Here is a 24,737-nt window from a genome sequence, read left to right as displayed (position 1 = left end):
AAGATGGATTTCCAGTGCTATTCCATATTGCCATTCAGCAGCGGGTAAAAACGCTGAACAGCAGGATTAGAGCACACAAGATCCGTTGCTTCATCTACAGCTCTCTTTGCGGGGGTGCACATCGGAGACATTTGTAGAGCTGCGACTTGGAGCAGCGTGCACACCTTTACGAAGCATTACTGCTTGGAGTCCTTGATGCAGGAAGAAACGGCTGTGGGCCAAGCAGTCCTGAGGAAACTCTTCCACTAATTGGTGAGCTTTCCTTACTATCCCTCCATCTTTTTTCTGCACATTTTGTCTCTAATGTTGGTACTAATGATTTTTTCCTATGTGTAATTCCTTATTCGCTTATGAAAGTATATATATATACTGAGGTATTCATATACATATGTACATGTTTGTGCCACAAAATGTGCTTTATGGTTTACTGCTGGCTACTCTGATACAAAAGCATGGGAATCTATGAAGGTTCCAATACTGGGGCAAGAAAACAAGTTACTTACCTGTAACTTTGGGTCCCCAGTATTGGTAACTTTCATAGATTCCCATGCGCCCACTCTCCTCTCCGAGGAAAGCTCAGCCTTCAGCAGATGTGGTTACTGTTACACAACGGCTACGAAAATCTGAGGCTCTGAGGTTCCTTCAGGAGGGTTCTATTGGGTGAGGCTCTTCTGATTGGCTGATGCTTAGTTTGGTCTCTTTTACAAAATATGCTACAAAAGGGAATGAGGCCTAGGCCTTTTTCTTTCTCTTTTGTACCTACTGCTATGTTATTTTTGTTACCGAGACTCCCATTCCGACGACGGGAAATGATACTAAAGCATGGGAATCTATGAAAGTTACCAATACTGGGGAACCAAAGTTACAGGTAAGTAACTTGTTTTCTTTTTTCTAATTCTAATTGGGGGTGGGGGCTGCCCAATATGGGCATGCCAATGCTCCTACCCTCCCCACCGCAAAAGTACCGTCTTTTCTGCCCACCCCTCACCCCCTGATGGCTGAAAGCCCACTAGACGCCAAGGATTTTCCCCCTAATGAATTTAGGGATGGAGGTTGCCCAAGATGGGCATGCCAATGCCCCCACCCAGTTTTCTTTGTCTCCTCAATACGTTTTGGGCCCTTGCCTGTCGCGGGTACTTGACCCACCCACTCGAGTGAGGTTCCATTTTTATCGGGAGACCTGGGGGATCGCTGGCTGGCAGGAAATTTGTGGATCCACGCAGATTCCCGAACTTTCCCACACAAAAATTTGAGAAAAAAGTGCTTTTTTCATCTAAATTTGGGGGGTGGCCTAGCAGCGACGGGGTTAAACATATGGACGTTTCACATGCTGGCTTTTTTAGTGATCACATCATGATTTGTCTTATTCAACTGTTTTATTAGGATTGTGTAATAAATATTGCCCTATATTTGCATGTCATTGCAGGAGTATCGCTCTGAAAAATCATTATCGGAGTTGAGTAAGCTTGTACCGCCAGAATGCAATTGGTATGTTCACTCTTTATTCCTTTTTTATTATATGGTATTCATTTCTATTCTGCCCTGTTGTTTTAGAATGTAGTTATTATTCATCTTCCAGATGTCAAACATCTACTCTCTCAGGTACCGCTCCTTGCTCAGATTACTGGAATCTTGTATGCCCTATTGAAGTTATTACTACATGCATTTTTGAAGTTCTGTTCTTGTAATTCCTAAATAATAGTAATACTTCAGTATTAAAAATAAGGCATTCCTTGTAACTTTACACAATATTTTGTAAATAACGGGTGCAGTGGCTAAATAAACTAAATCAGAAGTACATTTAATTTTTTCATGGAAAACCTCATTTTCGGCAGATTGCCTATTTCCATACCCATTACTTAGTTTTGTGACCAATTTGTTCATACACAGATGGCAGTGGATTCTTTGGGTGTTCCAGGATTTGTCCTTCTGAATCTCTGACTTTCATAAGCACTATCGACTTACTTTAGCTCTGAGTTGTGTGGTTGTGTTTTTTTTTTTTTAAATCTTTCCTGGTCAATAGACATTTGTCATGCCTGTTACTCTAATGATTGTCATTTTCTGGCTCCTAGGGAATACATTAATGATCTTAAAAGTGTTCTCTATTTAAAAAGTGCCCATTGAGTAAAAGTTGCTTGTTTTGATGGATTTCTTTTTATATTCTTTAGTGAACTTTTTCCATTGAGAGCACTACAATAAATTGTTGCAAGGGCATGACTGGTTTGCATATTCATTGAGGAACTGCACTTCTTTTCAGTCCTCGCCCCCAAGAAGAGTCTGTACTGAAAATCTCTTTACAACTGTCTTTTAGATTTCTACCAAACATTTGCCTTTGTCCCTTTGATTCGGTGACATCTTCTACTAGGACATGGTGCCAGAATGCATCCATATGTTTGCAAAATGCGCAGCATTGAAGTGTGGCAATTCCTTGGGAAAGCACAAAAAACTAGGCCATCTGTGAAGAGCATAGTTGCCCTTTCGTCCCAACTAGAGTGGCAGGATTCAGAGTTTATTAAAGACATATCCATTTAGGTTATTTTAGATTGTGGCTTTATATGGATAACCCAGTCTGATGAAGACTCAGTGTTGAGTCGTTCCTTTCCGGCAATGTAATAGCATATTTAACATTAATGCAAAGAACTGCTGGTTTGAATAATGTTGCAGTGGGAACAGAGATTATTCCTAAATTAGTCTGCTGTAGCTTCAGTTTCCTCAGCATATCCTAAACATTGCAGTTGTTCCAAACCAGTGAAATACTTGATACATGTTGTCAGGACAGTAGGGCCAAACCAGAAAGGTTTTATGGTGTAGAAGATAATAGGCTAAGATTTAAGGTACTCTCTGAATTGAGGAAAAATAAGGAGCAGAGACTTAACTTCTCACAGGAGGACTGCCAACTTTTCCAGGACTTCTTCATCAAGAAAATTGAAGATCTTCTGCTAGAAATTTCGCGCACCCCTGTTTTGGAATGCTCGCTCCAAGTTGAGCCTATCATGCCCAAAGTGGATAACCCTCTAAATATCATCCCCTTGATTACGAAGGAGATGTTAACCAGCTTGATAGGGAGGGTAAAATCAGGCTCCCAGGCGGACCCCTGTCCTCCAAGTGTCTTTAAACTAGCTATGCCAGGAATGGAGGAGGATATCCTCCACCTGCTTAATAAGTCCCTTGAAACTGGACAAGTTCCGGCTATGTTTAACGAGGCCCGGCTGATTCCGCTGTTAAAAAAGCCAGGGGCAGACACAAAATTTTTTAAAAACTTCAGACCTATTTCCCAACTTCCTTTCTTGGCAAAGGTCTTAGAACAACATGTGCTATCACATCTCTCTAAGCATTTGGAGTTAAATGATCTGCTAGAGCAAAATCAGGCTGGCTTTCGGGCCCATCACAGCACGGAGTTGGTGATGGTGTCTATTTTAGACGAATTAAGGCGCAGAGCCGATAAGAGGATCCCTGGTGCCCTGGTATTACTCGATCTCTCCGCGGCTTTTGACACGGTTTGTCATAGTCAACTGCTGTCGCGTTTGAGAGACATGGGTATCGGGGGGCATGCGCTAGGTTGGCTCTCCTCCTTTCTGCAGGATAGATTGCAGAGGGTGCAGTCGTCCGACCTAGTTTCAACATCAGCGGCCATCACCTGTGGAGTGCCGCAATGCTCTGCCCTCTCACCACTCCTTTTTAACATCTACCTGCAGCCACTAATTTCAGCTCTTAACCAGATGGACTGTCAGATTTTTAACTACGCTGACGATACGCAGATCATTATCCAAATAGAGGACTCTCCAGGTGCTCAAACCCGGTTGCATAACATCTTAAGGTTTACAGTAAATTGGATGACTGCCAACTCCCTGAAGATCAACCCGGACAAAACCGAGGTGCTGCCCATAGCCATCCAGGGCAGTCCGTGGAACGCCGGTTTCTGGCCCAGGGAGTTGGGCAAGTCACCCGAACCAGCAATCGTGGTGAAGAGCCTGGGAATTTACATCGATAGCACGTTGTCTATGAACAAACAGGTGTCTGTAGTCGTAGGAACTTGCGTTGGTCTTCTGAGACAGATTCGTAAGATCTCTCAACTGCTGTCTTTTTCCACCTTAAGAAGCGTTGTCTGCCATGATTTTGGGACGCCTGGACTACGGCAATGCGCTGTACGTAGGGCTACCCCAGCGACTACTTACGCGGTTGCAGACGGTCATGAACGATGCAGCAAGATTGATTTTTAGGAAACCTAGAACAACGCATGCGTCTCCTCTCCTGTATCAGCTACACTGGCTCCCTGTCAGACAGAGGGCATTGTTTAAAGGTCTGTGTATTTCACACAAGGCACTTTATGGCAATGCGCCCAGTTATATTAAAACCAGACTGGCTGGATACATTCCAGGTAGGATCTTCGGAAGCTACTCTTCTGGCGAACCCTCGCTTTCGCCTGTCCACGGTCGGGGGGCGTGCCTTCTCCATTCTGCTCCCTGCAGCATGGAATAAACTTCCAACTGACCTTCGGAAGGAACCTAATCTTCTGCTCTTTCGCCGAATGCTAAAAACAATGCTTTTCCGAGAAGTATGGAGTGTGTTATAGGTCTGACATCTGCTATCTGTGGGACTGGTTTCTCTTTGTACAAGCGCTTAGAGACCGTGGGGTGATAACGCGCTATATAAATGGAAATAAATAAATAAATAAATAAATCTCCCAATGTGACTGGCTTTGGCTAAAACAAAGGTCTGTAAATCCTAGTACTAAATTCTTACTACATTTAAATATCAAAATGATAGCTTTATGGGTCTGTAACATACTTTTACTTGCTCTGTTCTTCAGAAAAAACTATCGGATAGACTTCTAGCTGCAGATTCCTTACCTTTTGAATTTCCTAGGTGTCAGGCTGGATCCAGAAACTTTTGTTGAGCAATGCCCCTTGCGCGTGCCATTCGGCTCCACGTGACCTCATCTGCTTTGTTAGTGTCAGTTATGACGTTGTGGTGCCTATATAGGTGCCACACAGGCGCGCGTACGCCAGTTCTTTTCTTTCCGAGCCTTAAGCTTCGATCCGGAAGAGCTACCCCTCTGTCGCTTTTTCGCAGGCCTTTTCTCAACATTTTGTTGACTTCTGTATTTTTTGCATTGTGTGCGAGGGATGTCTTTGAGGAAGACTGAGTTTAAGCCGTGCAGGGCCTGTCCCCGCACAATGTAGATCACTGATCTCCACCTCGTATGCCTATGGTGTCTTGAGCGCGACTATGATCCGAAGTCGTGCTCGGACTGTCTGCCATGGCTACAAAGACCCTGAGGGAGTGGGCTTTGAAGCTCCTTGCGTCCCGACAGCCAACACTGTCAAACGTGACTCCGTGGAGGTCCTTGTCCCGATCGAGGAAGAGGCGGTCGCGGGACCTCTCCCGGAGCCCAAAGTCCTCTTCATTCCACTCTAGATCGTCTGGACACTCTGGGAAGAGGCACAAGAAGTTGTTTTCGTCCAAGTGGACTTTGTCTTCACCTCAGATGTAATCCGTCGACGAAGGAGGTAAGGAGCACTGATGCTCTGGGCACGGTTCTGCATAGCCGGAGTCAGGGTCGACTTCGCCCCTCCCCATTTTCCGAGACCCGAAGCGACCCCCGCTCAGATTAAAGAATTTTACGAGGCCATGCGCCACATATTTGAGCAGGCTGACCCCTCTGGTGACCCTTCTGGCCCCACGGGGTCGGGAGGGGCCCGGTCTGACTTGATGATGTTGGCTCCGGCCACAGCGCCAGTGGGGCATCAGGGATGTGATCCCGGATCACATCCGGCGCCGGTCATGCCACTGCGACCTCATCCGGTGTCGGATCTGAAGTCTGTGGCGCCGGTGCCCTCCGGTGACGTCCGCCCCATCCTCATCCCAGATTACATGGAGCTGGAGCCGGAATGACGTCGCTCAATGCGGATTCCAACATCAACTGAATTCAGGAGTTGTGTGTTGTCGTCTGAGCACTTTGTGGATGTGCTAGGCTTGAGAGAAGAATGGGAGGGGTCTATGGACCCTCTTGATCACCAGTATGACTCTGCGGAGCAGTTGACCTGGTATTGGGAACTTGGAGAGGCCAGTGGACTGGAAACTACTCCAGATACTAGCATGCCCACTCCACCTACTGTAGCTATGGAGAAGGGGGCATCTTATGCCATGGTGGTTAAGAGGGCAGCTGAGGTTCGTAGACTGGAACTGCAGTCAGGACTAATCTCCTGACCGAAGTTCTTCAGCCTGGGGGTTCCACCTCAGAACCCCTTTTACCATTTAATGAAGCGCTTAGTGATGTCCTTCTAGGCATGTGGTCCAAGCCTAGCACAGTGGCTTCTGTGAAAAGGACAATCGCCCGCCGCCATTGCCCAGCTCCGGGCAACCCAAAGTTCCTCAGCCAACACCCCACCCCAGAAAGTTTGGTGGTGCATGCCTCTACGTCCCACTGCGCATTCCCTTCCACCCCCTCTGGATAGGGAATCCAAGAGGTTGGTTTCATTTGGGAAGAAAATGTTTTCTTCTTCCAGCCTGGCATTGCGGTCGGTGAAAACCGCATGCTTATTGGGCCGTTTCTCCCACTCCCTTTGGGAGACTGTTGCACAAGTGCTGCCACAAGTCCTGGAGGAGGCCCATGCTGTGCTCTTTCAAGCTGTTAAGGATGGGAGAGATGCAGCAAAATTCATCATCAGGTGTGGTCTCGATATGACTGATTCACAGGGCAGATCGATTTCAACGACAGTGGCTTGAGGCGCCACGACTGACTTAGGACACTGGCTTCTCGGGGGATGTCCAGACAAATCTGATGGACACGCCCTTGGATGGGACCGGCGTCTTTTTTGGGAAAAGGCAGATTTGGCACAAGTGAGGTTTCAGGACTCTAGAGCTACGGCCAGATCCTTGGGCCTCTCTAGTACTCCTTGTGGCCAGTCTACCTTTCGCTCCTTTCGTGGCAACAGAAGGGGATTCCAGCCATGTCAGCCTTATCCTTTCCACCGTCCTGCACAGGCTTCTTAAGTTGTGGGAGGACTTGGATGTGGTTCATTCCGGCCTAGAAATGGAAGCAGGAAGTCGTCGGCCACTCTGCCCCTGGCAGCTGCAGCCTCCATGCACTCCTGGTCTGACTGTGCAAGACCACACCACTCCTGTTGGCGGGAGAATCCATCATCATATCCCCCACTGGAGGTCCATAACATCGGACAGGTGGGTTTTGCCGATCATTCAGGAGGGATATTCTCTTCCTTCCCTTTCCTTCCCTCCTCTCATTCTGCCAAATCTGGAATGGCTGACGGAGGATCATTTAAAATTGCTCCAGGAGGTAGTTACAGTTCTCTTGGCTAAGGGAGCTACAGAACAGGTCCTGGATTCAGAAGTAGGCAGTGGCTGTTATTCCCACTACTTTCTGATTCCGAAGAAGAATAAGGGTCTATGGCCCATTTTAGATCTTTGGACCGTCAATCTCTTCCTCAAGGAGAAATTCAAGATGCTCATTCTGGCTCAGGTTTTGTCTGCCTTAGACCAAGGAGACTGGATGGTAGCATTGGACCTGCAGGATGCGTATTTTCACATCCCCATTCTGCTGGGCCACAGGCATTACCTGATGTTCAAGGTAGGTCTCTAGCACTTTCAGTTTACGTTGCTCCCTTCTGGCTTACTAGCGCCCCTTGTGTGTTCACCAAGGTGATGGCGGTGGTCGCAGCTCATTTGCACAGGTTAGGACTGGCTGTTGAAGGCGTCTTCGCCCCAGGCAATCGTCTCCCACCTTCAGACTACTGCGAACCTCCTGTATTTGCTGGGGTTCTCTATAAATGTGCTGAAGTCACACCTGACTCCTTCTCAGACGCTCCCTTTTATCTGAGCAGTTCTGGACACAGTGCAGTTTCGGGTCTATCCTTCCGAGCAGCGAGTCCAGGATATTCAGGCTGTGATACAGATATTTCAGCCTCCATCTTGGATTTTGATGAGACTGAATCTGAGGCTGTTGGGCATTATGGCCTCCCGCATCCTGTTAGTAAAGCATGCCAGGTGGCGTATGTAGGCTCTGCAGTGGGCACAGCCTCCAGGAAATCTCACCAATGTGGTTCAGATCTCGGAAGGGACTGCGAAAGATCTGCAGTGGTGGTTAATGAACCGCGATTGGGTCAACAGCAGACCCCTCTCTCTTCCCCAACCAGATCTCAGTCATAACAGATGTGTCACGTCTGGGATGGGGCGGCCATCTGGGAGTGGTGATCAGGGGACTCTGGTTACAGGCGGAGTCGAGGATCCACATCAATTTGTTGGTGTTCTGAACGATTCGGTTTGCATTGAAGGCATTTCTTCCCTCTGTCAAGGGGAAGTTAATGCAGATGTTCACGGACAACACCACTGCCATGTGGTATTGCAACAAGCAGGACGGGGTGGAGTCATGGACCTTTTGTCGAGAGGCCCTGCGACTCTGGACATGGTTGGAACAGCAGGTTCTCTGAATACCAGACAAACTCAGCCATCGATGCCTAGCAAATCACGAATGGCGTCTCCAGTCGGAGGTGGCGCAGGGTCTCTTTCAGCAGTGGGGATAACCTTGGGTAGATTTGTTAGCCTCCAAAGAGAACGCACAGTGTCAGCAGTACTGCACACAGGAGTTTCTAAGGCGGCTATCGCTCAGCTGTGACTTTCAATGCAAGTGGAACTCAGGCCTGCTGTAGGCCTTTCCGCCCATACCACTTCTTTCCATGGTTATGAAGAAGATCAGGAGTGACTGGGCCCAAGTAATTCTTGTGTGTCCGGACTGGGCAAGGAGAGTCTGGTATCCAGAGCTTCTGAAAATGAGCATTGATCCTCTGATCAGGCTTCCCCTTCGGGAGGATCTTCTGTCGCAGCAGCAGGGGAGGGTTCTCCACCCGAACTTGTCAACTCTGCGCCTCCATGGGTGGAGATTGAGTGGCAGTAGTTGATGGTTTTTGACCTTCCTCCCGAAGAATGCTATGTTATTTTTCCCGCCAGGCGTCCCTCCACTGAGACAGCATACGCCTGCCGTCAGCAGAAATTTGTATTATACTGTACAGAAAGATCTATTGACCCTCTTTCTGCCTATTTCTAATGTTCTTTTGTTCATTCTGACCCTTGCCAAACAGGGCACTGCATTGGGAACTCTCAAGGGTTACCTTTCTGCTCTGTCTGCTTTTTTTGCGGCCACCAGACCAGCCCTCTCTCTTTAAGTCTCCTACTGTACATAGATTTCTAAAAGGGATGTTTTTTTTGTTTCCACCCACGTCCATTTTATGCCACAGTGGGACCTTAATTTGGTCCTCAACTACCCGATGTGTGCTTTCTTTGAGCCTTTACACAATTGTCCCCTCCAGCCGTTGACCATCAAAACAGCCTTCTTAGTGGCAATTACATCTTCCCGGAGGGTGAATGAGTTGCAGGCATTATCTTGCTCACCTCCCTATCTGATGTCTTTTCCAGAGAAAGTGGTGCTTCACACCCGGGCTTCTTTTTTGCCAAAAGTTGTGACCCCATTCCATCTGAGTCCTTCCATCACATTGCGCACCTTGTTTCTCCCACGCATCCCTTTTAATGAAGAGGAGCGTCTCCATCGACTGGACCCAAAAAGAGTGTTGTCGTTCTACCTTGACCGCACAAAAGAGTTCCGGGTGGACAACCAACTCTTTGTGGGTTATGTGGGAGCGAAGAAGGGAAAGACAGTGCAGAAAAAGACCATCTCTCGCTGGGTCATTCTTTGCATTAAGATTTGCTAGGCCCTGGCAAAGAAGCAGGCCACTGAGGGATTAAGGGCCCATTCCACCAGGAGAAAGACTGTGGCTACGGCCTTGGCTCGGGGTGTCAGGCAGCAACGTGGGCATCATTGCACGTTTGCCAAACATTACTGCCTAGACAAGTCCGCAGAGACTGGCATTTTGCCCATTCAGTCCTGCAGGACTTAATAGTTTGAGGCATTGGTCTGCAACCCACCACCAGAATGGTATAGCTTGGGTATCTAATTCAAAGGTAAGGAATCTGAAGCTAGAAGTCTCTATCAGATGAATAAGTTACTTACCTTTGGTAACTCCTAATCTGATAGAGACTCTGTCTAGCTGCAGATTCCTTACAGCCCCACCCATATCTCCCTGCTGTGCGGACTAATGAAGAGCTAGGGTTGCTCCTTCGGTCAAGGGCCCTAGTTTTGCACACGACTACGTCAGTTACTTCTTGTCTCTGCGCATCTGGCATGGGAAATAACGAAAAGTACTGATGTCTGCGCGTCTGGGTGGCACCTATATAGGCACCGCAATGTCCTAACCGTCGCACACGACACCAACAACATCATATGGATCAGAATGGAGCCACTCAACAGTGTGCGCAAGGGGTATTGGTCTGCAAAAGTTGCCGGATCCAGCCTGACGCCTGGGAAATTCAAAGGTACGGAATCTGCAGCTAGATAGTGTCTCTACCATATAATACATTACCGAAGGTAAGTAACTTGTTCGTTAGGTCAATATTAATGAGTTCGGGGAAAAAGATTTATGAGTTGATGCACGTTTGTTAAAATAAAAATCTGTTTAAAGGTTGATCACCCATAATGACTTGTAATCACTGTGTCTGAGTTGAATCTTTGTTATAAGAGGTACTATTTTTGAAAATTGTTTAGTGTAGTGTAAACTACTGTGAAAGCTGTTCATTTCCTTCTGTGAATTCCAGCTTGATCTGATGTGAAAATTGGCAGTCCTGCACTGCTACAGAAGTCCATATTTCTTGTCATACTCTTTCTCCAGAATCCGCTCTCAGATTATATTCACCCTATGAAAATTCATTGTACTCCACTATACCATAAATATTAGGAATTCTATATTTTTCAAGTTCTGAGGTAAGTGTTTCAGTCAGCTGTGAACTTAGACACATTGTATTGTTGTATTTTGCAGTTTACGGGAGGGAAGAGTAGAGCACACACTGGCTCGAGACCTGGTCCCCGGTGACACTGTATATCTGACTGTGGGAGACAGAGTACCGGCTGATCTACGCCTATTTGAGGTTTGTGTTTTATTTTTGGCTATTTGTTCGCTCCCAACTCAACTCCTAATTCGTAGATATGTGGCAAGTGACTACTCTTTTCCAGCCTTCATGCTACCATGGGAGTCCCATTTCTCTACTGGTAGATTATCTATTCACCCCTAATTAAGGCTTAGGGAAAAGGTAACCCAGCAGAATTGTATTATTAATGAAGATTCCAGGCATTACAGATTATGATTTTATGGTTACCTTTTCAAGATACTTATAAAAAAACTACATTCACAAGTGAAGTGCATTTTTGCTAAATATTGGAAGGGAACTTTGAATTAAATGTTAACTGGATTCCTGAACAGAATTGTGAAAATAAACTTTAAATCACAGCCTGGGCTCTTCTTAAAAATATGCCATATTTCCTCTACATTGTAAACAGCACTCTTATAGCTGTTCACCGTAGAGGCATATTTAGCATATGACACTTTTATACAGTAAGCCCCATCCTCTTTGCTCCAAGGCACACATAGTGGTGTCTTGTCTAATGCATAAAAGTATATGTTTTCTACGTGACATGGCACTCTCCTCTGACATCTTACAGTATGGTTTTAAGCTGCAGGTGGATAGGTCACAAGACTGAACCTTTTATTCTTTTTTTCAATAGACATGTGGCGGCTAGTGTAAATGTGTACTGCAGTCCTCCTTTTCTCATTTAACTTTTACCCCATTGGTGCGCTTACTGTGCCAACTTACTGTGGCCTTACTAAAAATTTAAATAAGCCACTCTGATGGTTATTTTGAACCGCAGATTCCTCACCTTTTGAATATCCCCAAGTGCCAGTCTGGATATGTGTCGTCCCATCCCCCCCATGTTTTTCTCCCCCTGCCCCCATGTCTCCCCTCCCCCAAAATAATATCTCCTGTCTGCCAGTAGGTGGTGCCATCAAAGTTCTCATGCTTGCGTACCTCCTGTGAAAGTGGCGACACAGATCTCCACTCACAACTTGTTAGTTTGTTGGGTGAGCTGACTACCCCCCTCCATAATAATCGGAATTCAACAATATGGCCAGGGCATGCTATACCCCAAAAGCCTGAGCTTTAAGCCACGCCTCAACTGCAGGTAACTGGTAACTCTCACAGATCCGCACAATATTTACCTGTGGTATATAGATTTTGAGTCGCAACTTTGTTGTCAAACACAAAACACAGGGTAGATTATACATGAAACAACGGTCTCCCTCCAAGTCACGTAGCTGCTCCTCCACAAGGTCATGGGGGCGGCTCCAGCACCAAGTCCAAGTCTCACTCCGCATCCTAAGAAAATTCCAAGTCTTGCGATTAGCGCTAAAAGGCAAAGCCGGACTAGTCTGTCTCACCAGTCCCATGCAGGATAGCATTCAACATTGTAAAGATCCAACTGTGCAGGCATTGCCGAACTCCAAGCCCATCCCAAGACTGACTTCGTCACACTCCCAATTTTTTGGTCAGCCATCAACTCTGCAGCATTTAGAGTCCTTCAAAGGGGCCATGGTGCACATTTCCTAATGCGATGTTGGCTCCCTCTGGGGGACAACGTTTCTTTTAGAATTGGCAGTTTTGGTAGAGTACACAGATGCATGTATTACATCAACTAAATGAAGGACGAAGGCAGTTTATCCTGAATATTATTGTTCATAAAAGACTGTTTCAAATGATGATATTGTATTAAATTAATTCGTTTTGCTTTTGATTGTAGTATGACGTATTGCTTAAGAACATTGTGCTTGCCAAGTGTATCGAATAAATAAAAAAAAAATTGAATTCTCATTCTGAAAATTGAGTGAGTTCAGCAGTAAAGGAAATTCCAAATTGTTCCAGAATAAATTTGGTAAACTGGGGCAATGTAAGAAACGTTTAGATATCAGACCAGCTGAGGGTTAGGTTGACATCTCTTCACTTTGGAAACAGGCATTTAGACAGTTTCATCTTGTACCCAGGGGAGTTTGTAGAAATATTTCGGGAATACTGGCCATTTATTAATAGCTTGTGCATGCAAAGTTAACACCAGTACATCATAAGCATAACGCTTCTGTTTCTTAGTTAATGGGTCAGAGACCTACCCTGTAATCTTGTTAATAAGCCTCTGAATTTGTGAAGGGTTCAATAAATCTTGAAAACAAAAGAGGAGAAAGAATACAGACCTGCCTCGTTCATCAGTAGGTGCAAAAGTCTCCACTCTGAGCACCATTAGTAATGACTGTGTCTGAAATTGCCTGGTAAAGTGCCTGAGTTGCTGCAATAAAAGATGTATGAAATTTGAGCACAGATCAAGTATACCACTTATACGTACAGTTTACGAAGTCAAAGGATGTCTGCATCAGCCACGGACTTGTAATTTACCATTAACTGTTTATGCCCAGTTCTTGTCACTACAGGCAAATTAAATCCAAAGCAGAATTCATCTTCTTTCTTTGGGGCAGCTACTGTTGATTTTGAGTACAGGATGTCCGAAAAGGAAATGAAAGCTTGCACAATTTCCTCTTCCAAGAGTGCTGTCTTCCCACCTTATCTTCTGTTTTGTCGTTTTTTCTGCTTTGCAAGGATCTTTCTGTACTTCTCACTTGGCTGATATATTGTTCTTTATGAGCTACCGCTTTTCTTAATGTGATTTGTAGTCCCCATTCGGCATATAGTTCTGGACGCTGTTTATTTTTTTCAGAAGTGATCTTTGTTTATTCTTGCTAGCTGTTTCTTGAGGTTAATTTTGGAGAATCTGCATCTCTGTTGAAAATCCAGCTCTTTCTGCATCGCTTCTGTATTGTATATTGGATGATATTACCAAGTAGATACGCTATATGTACATTCCTACATACTGAGTGTTTGGGCATAATTAACATTCGTAGTAAAAACATAAAACCTCTGTTCTTGAATGTGTGCAATATAATCTGAGTTTTGTAGTGGAGAGTGATAGCAGACCCATCGTGTGGTTCTTCTTCCAATTTCACATTTCTACCGTTTTAATGTAATCATAGTGATCTGATTTATTTATGTATGGGTACAATTACTATGTTTGGTAACTTCTACATCATTGAGGCGGAACTAAGAAATAGTCAAATCTGGAGAGAATTAGCTGTAGCTGAAGAAAATATTTAACCAGGTTTGTGTGGACATATTTTCTGATCTGGAGCACGTGGATTAAATGATGTGACTTTTTATTTAAGGCTCCTTTCTGTTTGGGATGTGGGCTAAGTCTCCTTTTAGCAAAGATATCAATTTACCATGGTATTGTATCCCATTCCCCCCCAAATATGTTTGTTTTGTGCACCTATGCTTTCTCTACTTCTGTATTTTGGAATCACCTATGTATCATCAAAGTTACGCCAATATATAGATATGACTGTATATTGTGTGTGGATACATGAGTGTTGAGCAACTCACCTGCCTGAACTTTCAGATTGAATTGTTTCTGCAGATATGAATTATTTACAGCAAGAATCGGTTTCCTGTCTTAAGTATGCATCTCTTGTAGTAAAATATCAGAGCCCAGGATCTTGTACTATTTGGAAAACTCTCCTACTTTTACATTTGTTATGCAATACGCCATTTACATTCTATGACACAGTGGTGAATATATTCACCTTACTTTGCCCTGTACCAATAATTTTTAAGAAAGCTAATCGATCTTTACCCTATTCTACCACCCAACAGCAATACCCATTTTTGACACCACCCACATGTCATTCTAACCCTCCCTTATCCCGAGTGCCTTAGACCCCCACTACCCCCGCCCAGGAATGCGACTGTGTTGCCTATACACTGACTGGCAGGGCCGTTCCGCACCCTGGTCATGAGGGAGGAAAACAGACATGAAAAAGTGTAGAGCAGATTATGAAGCTAGAATACTAGAAATCTGGGAAAGCCACTATCTGGGAAATACTGCATACATAGATACTCCCTTCACAAATCTCCATGGCCATGTTTACTCTGGTAATTAAGGACAGGCTTTTTTATACTACTGAGAGTAATTAATTATTATCTTCCTCGCTTGTAGAGAGATTCACTGAACATCAACTTAAGTTTTGAAGGATATAAAACGTCCTCTTTATAAACCACATGCTTTATATTTCACTGTGCATTGGTCTCTGCATTTAGAGATTTCCATTTGATTCAAAATATCCAAGAACTTGTAGAGGTTTGTGGCTATTGGTGAGGATTGAGTTTACCATTTACTATATGAAAAAGTTATCTAAAATATTCCTGGTTTGGAGAGGTCCTGTCAAGAATCAAAATATATCTTTGTGCGTCGGCTGAATTTCAGTATTAAGATCAATGTTGGAAACAAAATTCTTAACATTATCACTTTTCTACTAAAGCATAAAGTTTTAGTGATGTATTGATCTCATTTGGTTATGTATGAAAACTCTTATAATCCAAATATATTTCCCGCATGAAAGATATTCTAAGTGTTCTACCATGTATTCTAGCATTTCATTCTCACTTTTCACAATTTGTAGATAGAGGCATATGCCTTTGATTCAGATTGACGAATAGCCATATCTAGACTGTTTTTCATTTTATTTGTATTCTCAATCTCCGCAATCTGGGCAGATTTTTGTTAAATATACTTTTGCAGCAGTCTGATAAACTGTATCAAATGTATACTGTCATAACCTCACTAGGGAAAATTGTGCTTTCTGAGATTTCTGTCCCTGCTAGTTCCTCCCCCCTAGCCTTGCTGATGCTGTCTCCTTAAGTATTGATGTTTCAAAAAAATGTATGTAAAAGATGTATTATCCTGATTGGCCTCCTTTACCTGTTCACTCCCTGGAGCATTGATGTCGAGTAGGGTAAGCAACTCATACCTGACTCTCCAAAAGTGTTACTAAACTCATTAGGTCTTGCTCCTGGCACTGCTCACACTTTGAGGTGCTCTCACTCCTTGTGGAGGTATCAGAATAGAGCCAAAAGGCAGAATTTCTGCCTCTGCAGAAAGAGGAGATTATTTATGTTCCATTAGAACCATACTATCCTGTTCTATAGCATCAGGACCTTCGGCAGTGGTTGAAAACTGAGTCTGCTATTTAGAAAGCTTTCACCATCGCCTCCCGAGCTCAATTAACTGTGGGTACAACCAAAGTTGTATTGTTACACAGCTGCCATTGGCGCAACCGATTTTAAAAAAAGAAGGGAAAAAAAAGACTTTGATCATTCACTAGGGTCTGCATAGGAGCCCATAGTTCCGTAGCAAACGCGAATTTTAATTAGTGGGAGACTTCAGAGCAATTGCATCCATATGTGAGCTGGCTTTTTCAGATGATCAGGTGAAGGTTTACCATTTTCTCCAGTCCTGTGCCCTTCTTACCACTTTAGTTGTGGTATCCTGAAGCTGTCTCATGTTGTCCATCCCGTTTATTTTGAGGATTTTAAAAATAAATTGTCAATGGTCATGACCAGCACTGGCTCTGGAGAAGGGTTATTGCCACTTACTTCAACCCCTCCCCTCCCCCCACTCCAATGTCCTTTATGAATATTGCAGTATTCCCACAGAGCACACTGAGGAGCACGCTCTAGCTGTCAGATTGAGCAGCATTGAGCTTCTGGCAGCTCAAGTAGCAAAGTTACAGTCCTTCCTTCGTATTCACTTCATTTCCCATGTCGGTCGGCAGAACAGCTCGTCAAGGCAGAGCAATCACCAGCAAGCGATCATTCAGAAAGGAAATAAGCATTTGCAGTGCAATAGGTCTCGCATTTGCAGGAGTTTAAGCTGCTGGCATTGTAAATGTCCATGCCTTTTATTTATCTGCTTTGATAATTAACACATAAATAAAATCATTGACATTTACAATAGCTCAAACTCTTGTAAATACAAGACCTATTTAATTTGAAAAAAGTGGCAGCTATTGTCTCGGTCTTCTTGGAATGTGAAAGCGCACATGGCGCGAAGACTGTTGCAGCAAAGTATGTCGTGCCTGCAGTCAGAGAAACTCATTAAAGAAAATAGTGCTTACAGACTAAATAATTTGTTCAACTAAAAGTTGTCCGACCTAGTAATTCATTAAACTAGGCGGGGTAGAAGTTCAAATAGAACCTGTCGGGCCAATTGTTTTTGTTTACTACAGACTAAATAAGGCATACTGTGTAACCACTGAAGTAAAAGGGCCAGTCCTCATGGAAGGTTACAAATTAAGGTAAGGCGGGACTAACAAGCCTATTAGTAAAACAGAAGCCAGCATTTACAGCGACTGTGACACAAGCCAATGAAAAATGTGTGTGTAGGGTGGGTGGAGCTTCAAGTCCATACTCTAATACAGCATGCCTTGCAGAGCATCGCATGCGCTGCCCAGGCTCAACCTAAAACGGCCTGTGACCTTGAGACTGATTTAGCTGGCAACAACCATTGGATGCTAACCCTTTCGTAAACTTTGGGTACACCCCCTAAAAACAGATAGGCTTCCCAGAAAAGCCATTTGATACCTCCAGCATACTCCCAAATTGTAGAGTCTCCTTGGGAAAAATGCAGGGCAGATCAAAGAATGTTGAAACCCTACATGTCAAACAGAGCTCAGGTTTTTAAGGCATTACATGAACAGTCCAGGTTTCAGCACCGCTTTCTGGGGCTTGTAGACCAGTTAACCCCGTTATAGAATCATAACTACAAGTTAGTTCCAGAATGCAAAGCAATAACCTAGACTAAATGTCGTACTCATGTACAGACATACAAAACTATGTGGCACATTTGCAGTGTTTCTTTACCTTCAGGTCGCTTCAAGGTGCTTAGTGCAGTATTGTAACAACTTTAAACGATTCTTTTAGGCACAAGTCACTGCCGTGTAATTAGTGTGACATTAAAAAACGTACACTCGGGGGGCGTGGCCAAGGCGGCGATGTGAACAGACACATCTCGGGCGAGCTCCGTCGCCCCGCTGCCTCATTTAGCCATAATAAGCGGAATTCGGGGGGCTTTCTGGGGAAACCTGCCTGCTAACTGCTCCCTGGACAGGGGGTGGCCTCCGGGGAAATCGCCCCGGTGAGAGAGACCCGGCGGGGGCCGAATAGTGACCAGATCGATTACCGGCCAGGGTGCTCCCGCCATTTTGTCACTGAGCCCGGCGACTGGCGCCCGGAGCGCGTCTTCAAAGCAGGTGTCCCCTTGGGCTACAGAGGTCACCGGAGGAGCGAGCGGTCTCCAGCGGCGGATTCCCCAGCTGCCGACTGCACGTCGGGAGACCAGAGACCGGAGGGGAAGCTGCAGCCGATTTCGAGGCGACCCCCTGGCGGGGGTGTTGCTGGAGCCCGGCTGCGGACATCACGCGAGACCCCGGCTTCTGCGGAGGCGCAAGGCCGCAACTGGCGCGGGGAGACAGCCGACGGACCTGCTGCTGCGACGCCCTGCTGCGGGACCACGATCGGCTGCTGCGATATCCTGGAGAGCTGTCCCCGTTGTGCCCGCCGCCTGCCTGCTGACGGCTGTGCCCTGGACCCTTGAGCCGCGACCGGGCTCCTCCAAGGTACTGTCCGCCATCTTGCCTCCCCTGCCGGCCGCCCGCCGCCCGGGTGCCTGCCCTCCCGCGCTGTAGTGCGACCTGGCTAGACACTGCGGGCCCTGACGGGTGGTGCCCGCCTGCTGGAGCGGGGACGGGCGCTGAGGAGAAGGCCCACCCCACATCACGCTGACACTGGGGTTGCGGGAGCCAGACTCTGCCTTAAGAGCCACAGCGGGTCCCTGCCCCACCTGCGGATTGCCAGCGGAGCGGGGTGGTGGAGCTGCGGGTGGCGGCGCGATCCCCGGACGGAGGCGGAGTGACTGCACGGCCGCCGGTCCTACTCCGGGACCCGGCTTCAGTGGAGAGGTGAGGCCGCTCTGGGTGCGGGACGACTGCCGGCTCCCCTGGTGGGGTATCGACTTGCTCCCTCTGACCCTTGCTGGACTGTTCTCGGCGCCCCCCCTCCTGACCTGCGGACTGCTGCTCTGCCGGCGCTCTGGGCTGAGGTGTCGAGACCGGCCACGTTGCTTGCCTTCCCTGCCGGCTTGCCTCCCTGTCCTGGGGCTGAGCCGCCATTTTGGACCCCTGCATTAGTGCCTCTGCTTGCATCCGCTACCCTTGGGGGCCCTCTGGGAGACATTAGGGAGAGCCGGGCCCCACTGCTCAGGCTCCGGTGCCCGCGCTGGACCTTCATCTGCACTCCTGGAGACACTCACTGGTCTGGCGCCTTGCTGGTGGCGATTTCTGAGAGGCCTGGGGCAGGGACTGGTGCCCCCAACCAACAGTGAGTATCCCTTCCTCTTCTAGAGGGTCCTGAAGCCTGGCTGCCTCTCCGTGGGAGCGCCTGTGGAGTCGCTGGGGGGCCTGCCTGCTGCACTGTGCCCGGAGGACCCTTACTACCCCGCCGCTTTCGGCCGAAAGGGCGTTCTGCGCTGTTCCGCTGGGGGTTGGCGCGCTAGAAGAGCGGCCCGCCATTTTGCCCTCCTGAGCTGGAAGTCGTCCCTCGCCGTCTCCTGACTCCCGGCCTTGAGCCCCTGACCGTAGGACCTGGGCTGCTTGACCACCGGGGCGCTGGTGCGACCTCCCTTGAACTTTTCTTCATCACGTCCAGGAGGATCCACGCAACAGCCTGCCCTACCTCTCACTATCCCTGGTCACTCCGAGTAGATCATGACGCGGGGCAGAGGGACCAAGCCGGACCCCCCCCCCAGCGACGACCAGGGGTACATCTGTGGCTTCCATGTGGGGTAAGGCGGGTTCGTCGCCATCTACTGGGGGTCCCCCGTCATCGGGGGAGAAGCCTATACCGCCGGCCGACTCCCCTCCGGTGACCCAGGCCTTCATGTCCTCCTTCATGGCAGATCTTAAGTCCGAAATTGGGTCCCTCAGGACGGAGGTCCACACATGCGTCAAGGAACTGCGCAAGGAGGTCACTGACCTCGGCGACCGGGTTGATGGCCTGGAGAAGACGGTCGATTCCCGCACCGACGACCTCGAGCAGATCTGGCAGAGAGTGGCGACCCTCGAAGAGCAACACATCCAGCTCCAGATCAAGCAGGAGGATTTGGAAAACAGGGGGCGCCGCAACAACCTCCGCATACGGGGTGTGCCACTCGGAGAAGAGGGGACTAATACCATGGCCTATGTGGCGCTACTCCTGCAGGCGGTGTGGGGCGAAGAGGACGCTCCCCCACCGCGTCTTGACCGCGCACACCGAGTCTTTGGAGCGGGGGGCAAAGCCGGCCTCCTCCCAGACATTGTCGTCAGACTTCATTACTTCACGGAGAAGGAGGCCATACTCAAGGCGGCTAGGGACGCCCCGGACCTGCGGTACGAAGGCCACAAGATCCAGATTTTCCAGGACCTGGCCCCCACCACGCTCCACAGGAGGAAGGTCTTCCGCCCGATCACGGAGAAGCTCCGGACCCTCAACATTTCCTATCAATGGGGCCATCCTTTTGCTCTCATCTTCAAGTGGGAGGGCAAGCGAAGGGCCCTCCGGTCCTACCATGAAGCGGCGCAATTGCTTGGAATGCCGGAGTCCCCGGATCACAGCCCAGCCCGCTCTCACCGCCCAGAGAAGGCCCCTCCGCGCCCCGACTGGTCCACTGTGCGTAAACGTCGCCGGTCCCCCCCTGTGGACGCCCTCTCTGCCTCGCAGACCAAGCAGGACATTATTGCTCACATTCGCTCCCTCGAGGGCGACCGCGGGGAGCAGGACTCACAGCTTCCCGCTTCTGGCGCTGAGGGCGGGGACCGTCCTACGACACCAGAAAGCCACTGATCGTGACCACTGAGACCCGAGCTGCCTTACGACTGCACTCGCCCCTTGGGCGCACGGACTTATCCTATCGTGCCACGGCGGCCTGTCCCTACTGCTCTTGGAGGGGGACCTCCCCTTCTCCCTAGCGGGCCGCCCCTGTGGCTTCCCCCCCCTGTGGGGGTCGGGAACATCTGACACTGGACAACACCTCTCCTGGGTCCTACACCACTCCACTGAGCTTCGGTACCCTCTCGGCGACAGGTCTGCGCATGCAGACCCATGACTCACCCCCGGACTACCTAGCGGCAGCGGGGTGGACGAGCTGCGAGATGACTGGATTTCACTTCATCTACCCAGATCTCTGCTCCCTCCCTTTGTCCCATAGGAAGTGACATTCCTGAGTTCATCCAAACCCTCGGGTAGAGGATGTCTGGTACCTGGGACAATGTACACTGGCCCTGTTGGCCTGTTTTGGTTATATCTCTTCTTTGCGCCCTTTATATTCCTTCTCTCTCATCTCTTCCTACTTCTCTCTTGCTCTGCCTTCTCTTACTGTTCTCTCCCCGCGCCTGCGGAGGGGCGGCATGGTGGGTCCTACGGGGGTTGACACGCTGGAGGCGAGGTGAGGCTGCCGCTGCCCTGGCTGCGGGGGGATTTGCTACACTGGGTCTTGTGCTGCTCCGCTTCCCATCGGTACTATGACAGCGAACATCCCTACACCCTTGAAGGTCCTCTCACTCAATGTCAAAGGGCTCAACTCCCCCAACAAGCGGAATCAGATATGGCGCTACCTCCTACACCACTCCCCTGACATTATCCTCCTCCAGGAGACGCACCTTCTCGGGGGACACCACACGCATGGCGCACCCTAGATACCCCACACAGTTCTGGGCATCCTCCGACACCAAGACAGCGGGGGTGGCAATCCTCTGCAGGGCTGGCATTAGGCGGGGACCCACGAAACCCTTCAAGAGTGCTGACGGGCGTTTCCTCCGAGCCACGGTGCAGGTGGGTCGTATACAGCTCACCCTCGGATGTGTGTATGCGCCCAACCAGTCGCAGGACAAATACCTCCAGACACTCCTGCGGGATCAGTTCCCGTCGAGTGACCCTAACGTGATCCTGGGTGGAGACTTCAATCTTGTCTGGGACCCTGAGCTGGATCGTGCGGGGGCCTCCTTCAATGGCACGGGGGCGATGTCCGCTACCCTTAGAACGCAGCTTACTGACCTGGGACTCGTGGATGTGTGGCGCCACCACAACCCGGGGACCCGGGACTACTCCTTCTATTCACACTCCCATCGGACATACTCCCGAATCGACTATCTCTTCACATCCCTTGAATTGGCCCGAGACTCCTTAGCTGCCGCTATATCCGACATTTCCCTGTCAGACCACGCCCACGTGGAACTTTTGCTGCAGGACCCCCTGGCCCATGCCACTCGTGAGCGCCGATGGGTGCTCCCGCCGAGAGTCCTTCGGGACCCGGAGGACGTCGCCAGCATCCGTGACGCCATAGACTCGTATTTCGCTGTTAATGACACCCCCGACTTGCCCTTTCATACGATCTGGGATGCCTTCAAGGCCACCATTCGGGGTCATATCACCTCCCTGGCGGTGGCGCGGAGGAAGGAGGAGTTCAAGATGGAAACCGACCTGGCTAGCGAGATCAAACAGGCGGAGGCCCGGGACCGGGACTCCCCTTCACGGGCGTCAAAGAGAACTCTCGCCAACCTCAGGGGGCAACTCCGCGCTCTGCGCACCAACAAGGCGGAACACTCCCTACTGGCGCTCAAACAACGCTACTATGAGGGCGGGGACAAAGTTGGCCGCCTACTGGCCGGCAGGCTGCGGGCACGTGCCGCTAGGGCCCACATCGCCAATGTCAAGCGGCTAGACGGCACCTGCGCCACCACTGAGAAAGCCAAGCAGGCCGCATTTGTCGCTTACTACACTTCTTTGTATGCTGAGGAGCCTACCTCCGCGGAGGCACGGGAGGCTGTACTTGCGGATTTCGAGGGGTCTCCACTGTCTCCGGCGTGTGCAGCTACACTAGAGGGCCCTCTGCAGGAGGAGGAAGTCACGGAAGCTGTTAAAGACCTTCCCACTGGGAAGACCCCGGGACCGGATGGCCTGCCGCTGGCCTTCTATCGCCTGTTCCTGACCCAGCTCCGCCCGCACCTGCTGCGGTTATACGGTTCCTTCTCGGACACCACCGGCCCGTCCCCTGACATGGGCCTGGCGGAAATCGCCCTGATCCCCAAGCCTGGGAAGGACCCCACCTTATGTGCCTCCTATCGCCCCATTGCCCTCCTGAACACTGATCTTAAGATCTACACTAAGATCCTGGCCAAACGGCTGGACCCGTACATGCCGGGTTTGGTAAACCCGGATCAGGTGGGTTTTATACGGGATCGTCAGGGGGCCGATAATGTTCGCAGGCTGGCACATTTAGTGGGGAAGGTGCAGCATTGGGATATCCCGGCCTGCCTCCTTTCACTAGACGCGGAAAAGGCCTTCGACCGGGTGGATTGGTCCTTCCTGCGGGCGGTCCTCCGGAAACTAGGCCTAGGTCCTACCATGATTTCTAGGTGCATGGCCCCGTACCTCGGGCCGCAGGCCAGAATTCGGGTCAACGGCCAACTGACATCGCCGCTCTCGATCCACAGGGGCACGAGGCAAGGGTGCCCGCTTTCACCGCTCCTGTTCGCCTTAGCGGTGGAACCCCTGGCGGAGCTGATTAGGCGCACCCCTGACATTCACGGGATCCCCCACGGGGGGCGCTCCAACAAGGTAGCACTGTTCGCGGATGATCTGATCCTTACTCTTACGCGCCCTCGGGATTCTCTCCCAGCGGTGCATAAAGCCCTTACACTGTTTGAACAAGCGTCCGGCCTTAAGGTTAACCACACCAAATCTTGGGCTCTTAACCTTACCATCCCCGAGGAGGAGGTCTCTTTCCTGAAGGGGGTCGCGCCCTACCGTTGGGCGGAAGATCACATTAAATACCTGGGCCTGGACCTCACGCCCCACCTCGACTCGTGGTCCTCGAGGAACTGGGCCTCTTGCCGCAAGGAGGTTCTGGCGGACCTGCGGAAATGGAAGCCCTTGATGATTTCTTGGCTGGGGCGATTAAATGCGGTCAAGATGTCGGTCCTCCCCCGTATTCTATATGTTTTCCAGTGCCTACCCACCCCGATCCCGCTCCACTGCATCAGGAATCTCCAACGTGACCTCACGTCCTTCATATGGGGTGGCAAGCGACCCCGGTTCTCGCAGAAGGTTCTCATGGAACCGAGAGACAGGGGCGGTCTCGCCTGCCCAAATCTCCTCCACTACTACTGGGCGGCGCATCTTCGATTCGTGATAGAATGGGGTGCACGCGAAAGCGACAAGCACTGGTTCCACATGGACCGAGTAGTCACGGGGCGCACCATATGGGATCTCCCTTGGCTGCCGCGTGTGGCGCGCTCCAGAAGTGCATACATGGCGGTCCCGACGAAGACGGTTCTTGACGTGTGGGACAGAGTGGCAGTGCCCAAGGGTCTGACGACGTTCCCCTCCCCACACACCCCCATTGCAGGTAATCCGCACTTCCCTCCTGCTGCCCGGACCCGGGCTTTTGAGAGCTGGACACACGGAGACTGCAGGGTTGTGGGGGACCTCTTTCTTGGGGGGTCGCCTAAATCATGGCCAGACTGCAGGGAAGAATTTAACCTCCCTTTAACCGCCAGCTTACAGTATGCGCAGCTGCGCCATTGGACTTCGGGAGACGACATGTTTCGGGCTGCTACCAGGGCTTACACTCCATTCGAGAAGTTGGCACGCTCCCTAGGGGGACTGAAGCGGCTCATCTCCCAGATCTACAACATCCTGCAACACCCCACCATTCCGCCCGCACACCCCTACCAAAGGCAGTGGCAGTCGGCAACTGGCGCCGATATCACACCTTCTCAATGGGCTAGGCTGTGGACTGACATTCCCAAAACCTATCACAGCATCCCGCAGAGGGAAAATGCATACAAGATGCTTACGCAATGGTACTACAC

At 49.4% G+C, this 24,737-nt stretch overlaps 1 protein-coding gene across 7 annotated transcripts in view; it reads left to right on the top strand.

Moving 5' to 3' along the window:
* The window catches only part of ATP2C1 (ATPase secretory pathway Ca2+ transporting 1), a 912,406-nt gene that overhangs the window by 370,721 nt on the left and 516,948 nt on the right, over positions 1–24,737 (top strand). For all 7 annotated transcript variants that reach the window (XM_078663878.1, XM_078663881.1, XM_078663880.1 and 4 more), the window contains exons 6-7: positions 1,427–1,488; positions 10,884–10,992. In XM_078663878.1, coding sequence (XP_078520004.1) covers positions 1,427–1,488; positions 10,884–10,992 — 171 coding nt within the window. The remainder of the gene's footprint in view (positions 1–1,426; positions 1,489–10,883; positions 10,993–24,737) is intronic.

The sequence above is a fragment of the Lissotriton helveticus genome, chromosome 10 (genome assembly GCF_964261635.1).
Source record: "Lissotriton helveticus chromosome 10, aLisHel1.1, whole genome shotgun sequence".
Classification (NCBI taxonomy): domain Eukaryota; kingdom Metazoa; phylum Chordata; class Amphibia; order Caudata; family Salamandridae; genus Lissotriton; species Lissotriton helveticus.
The sequence above is the reverse complement of the archived record's forward strand: the minus strand, read 5'-3'. Positions and strand labels throughout refer to the sequence as shown.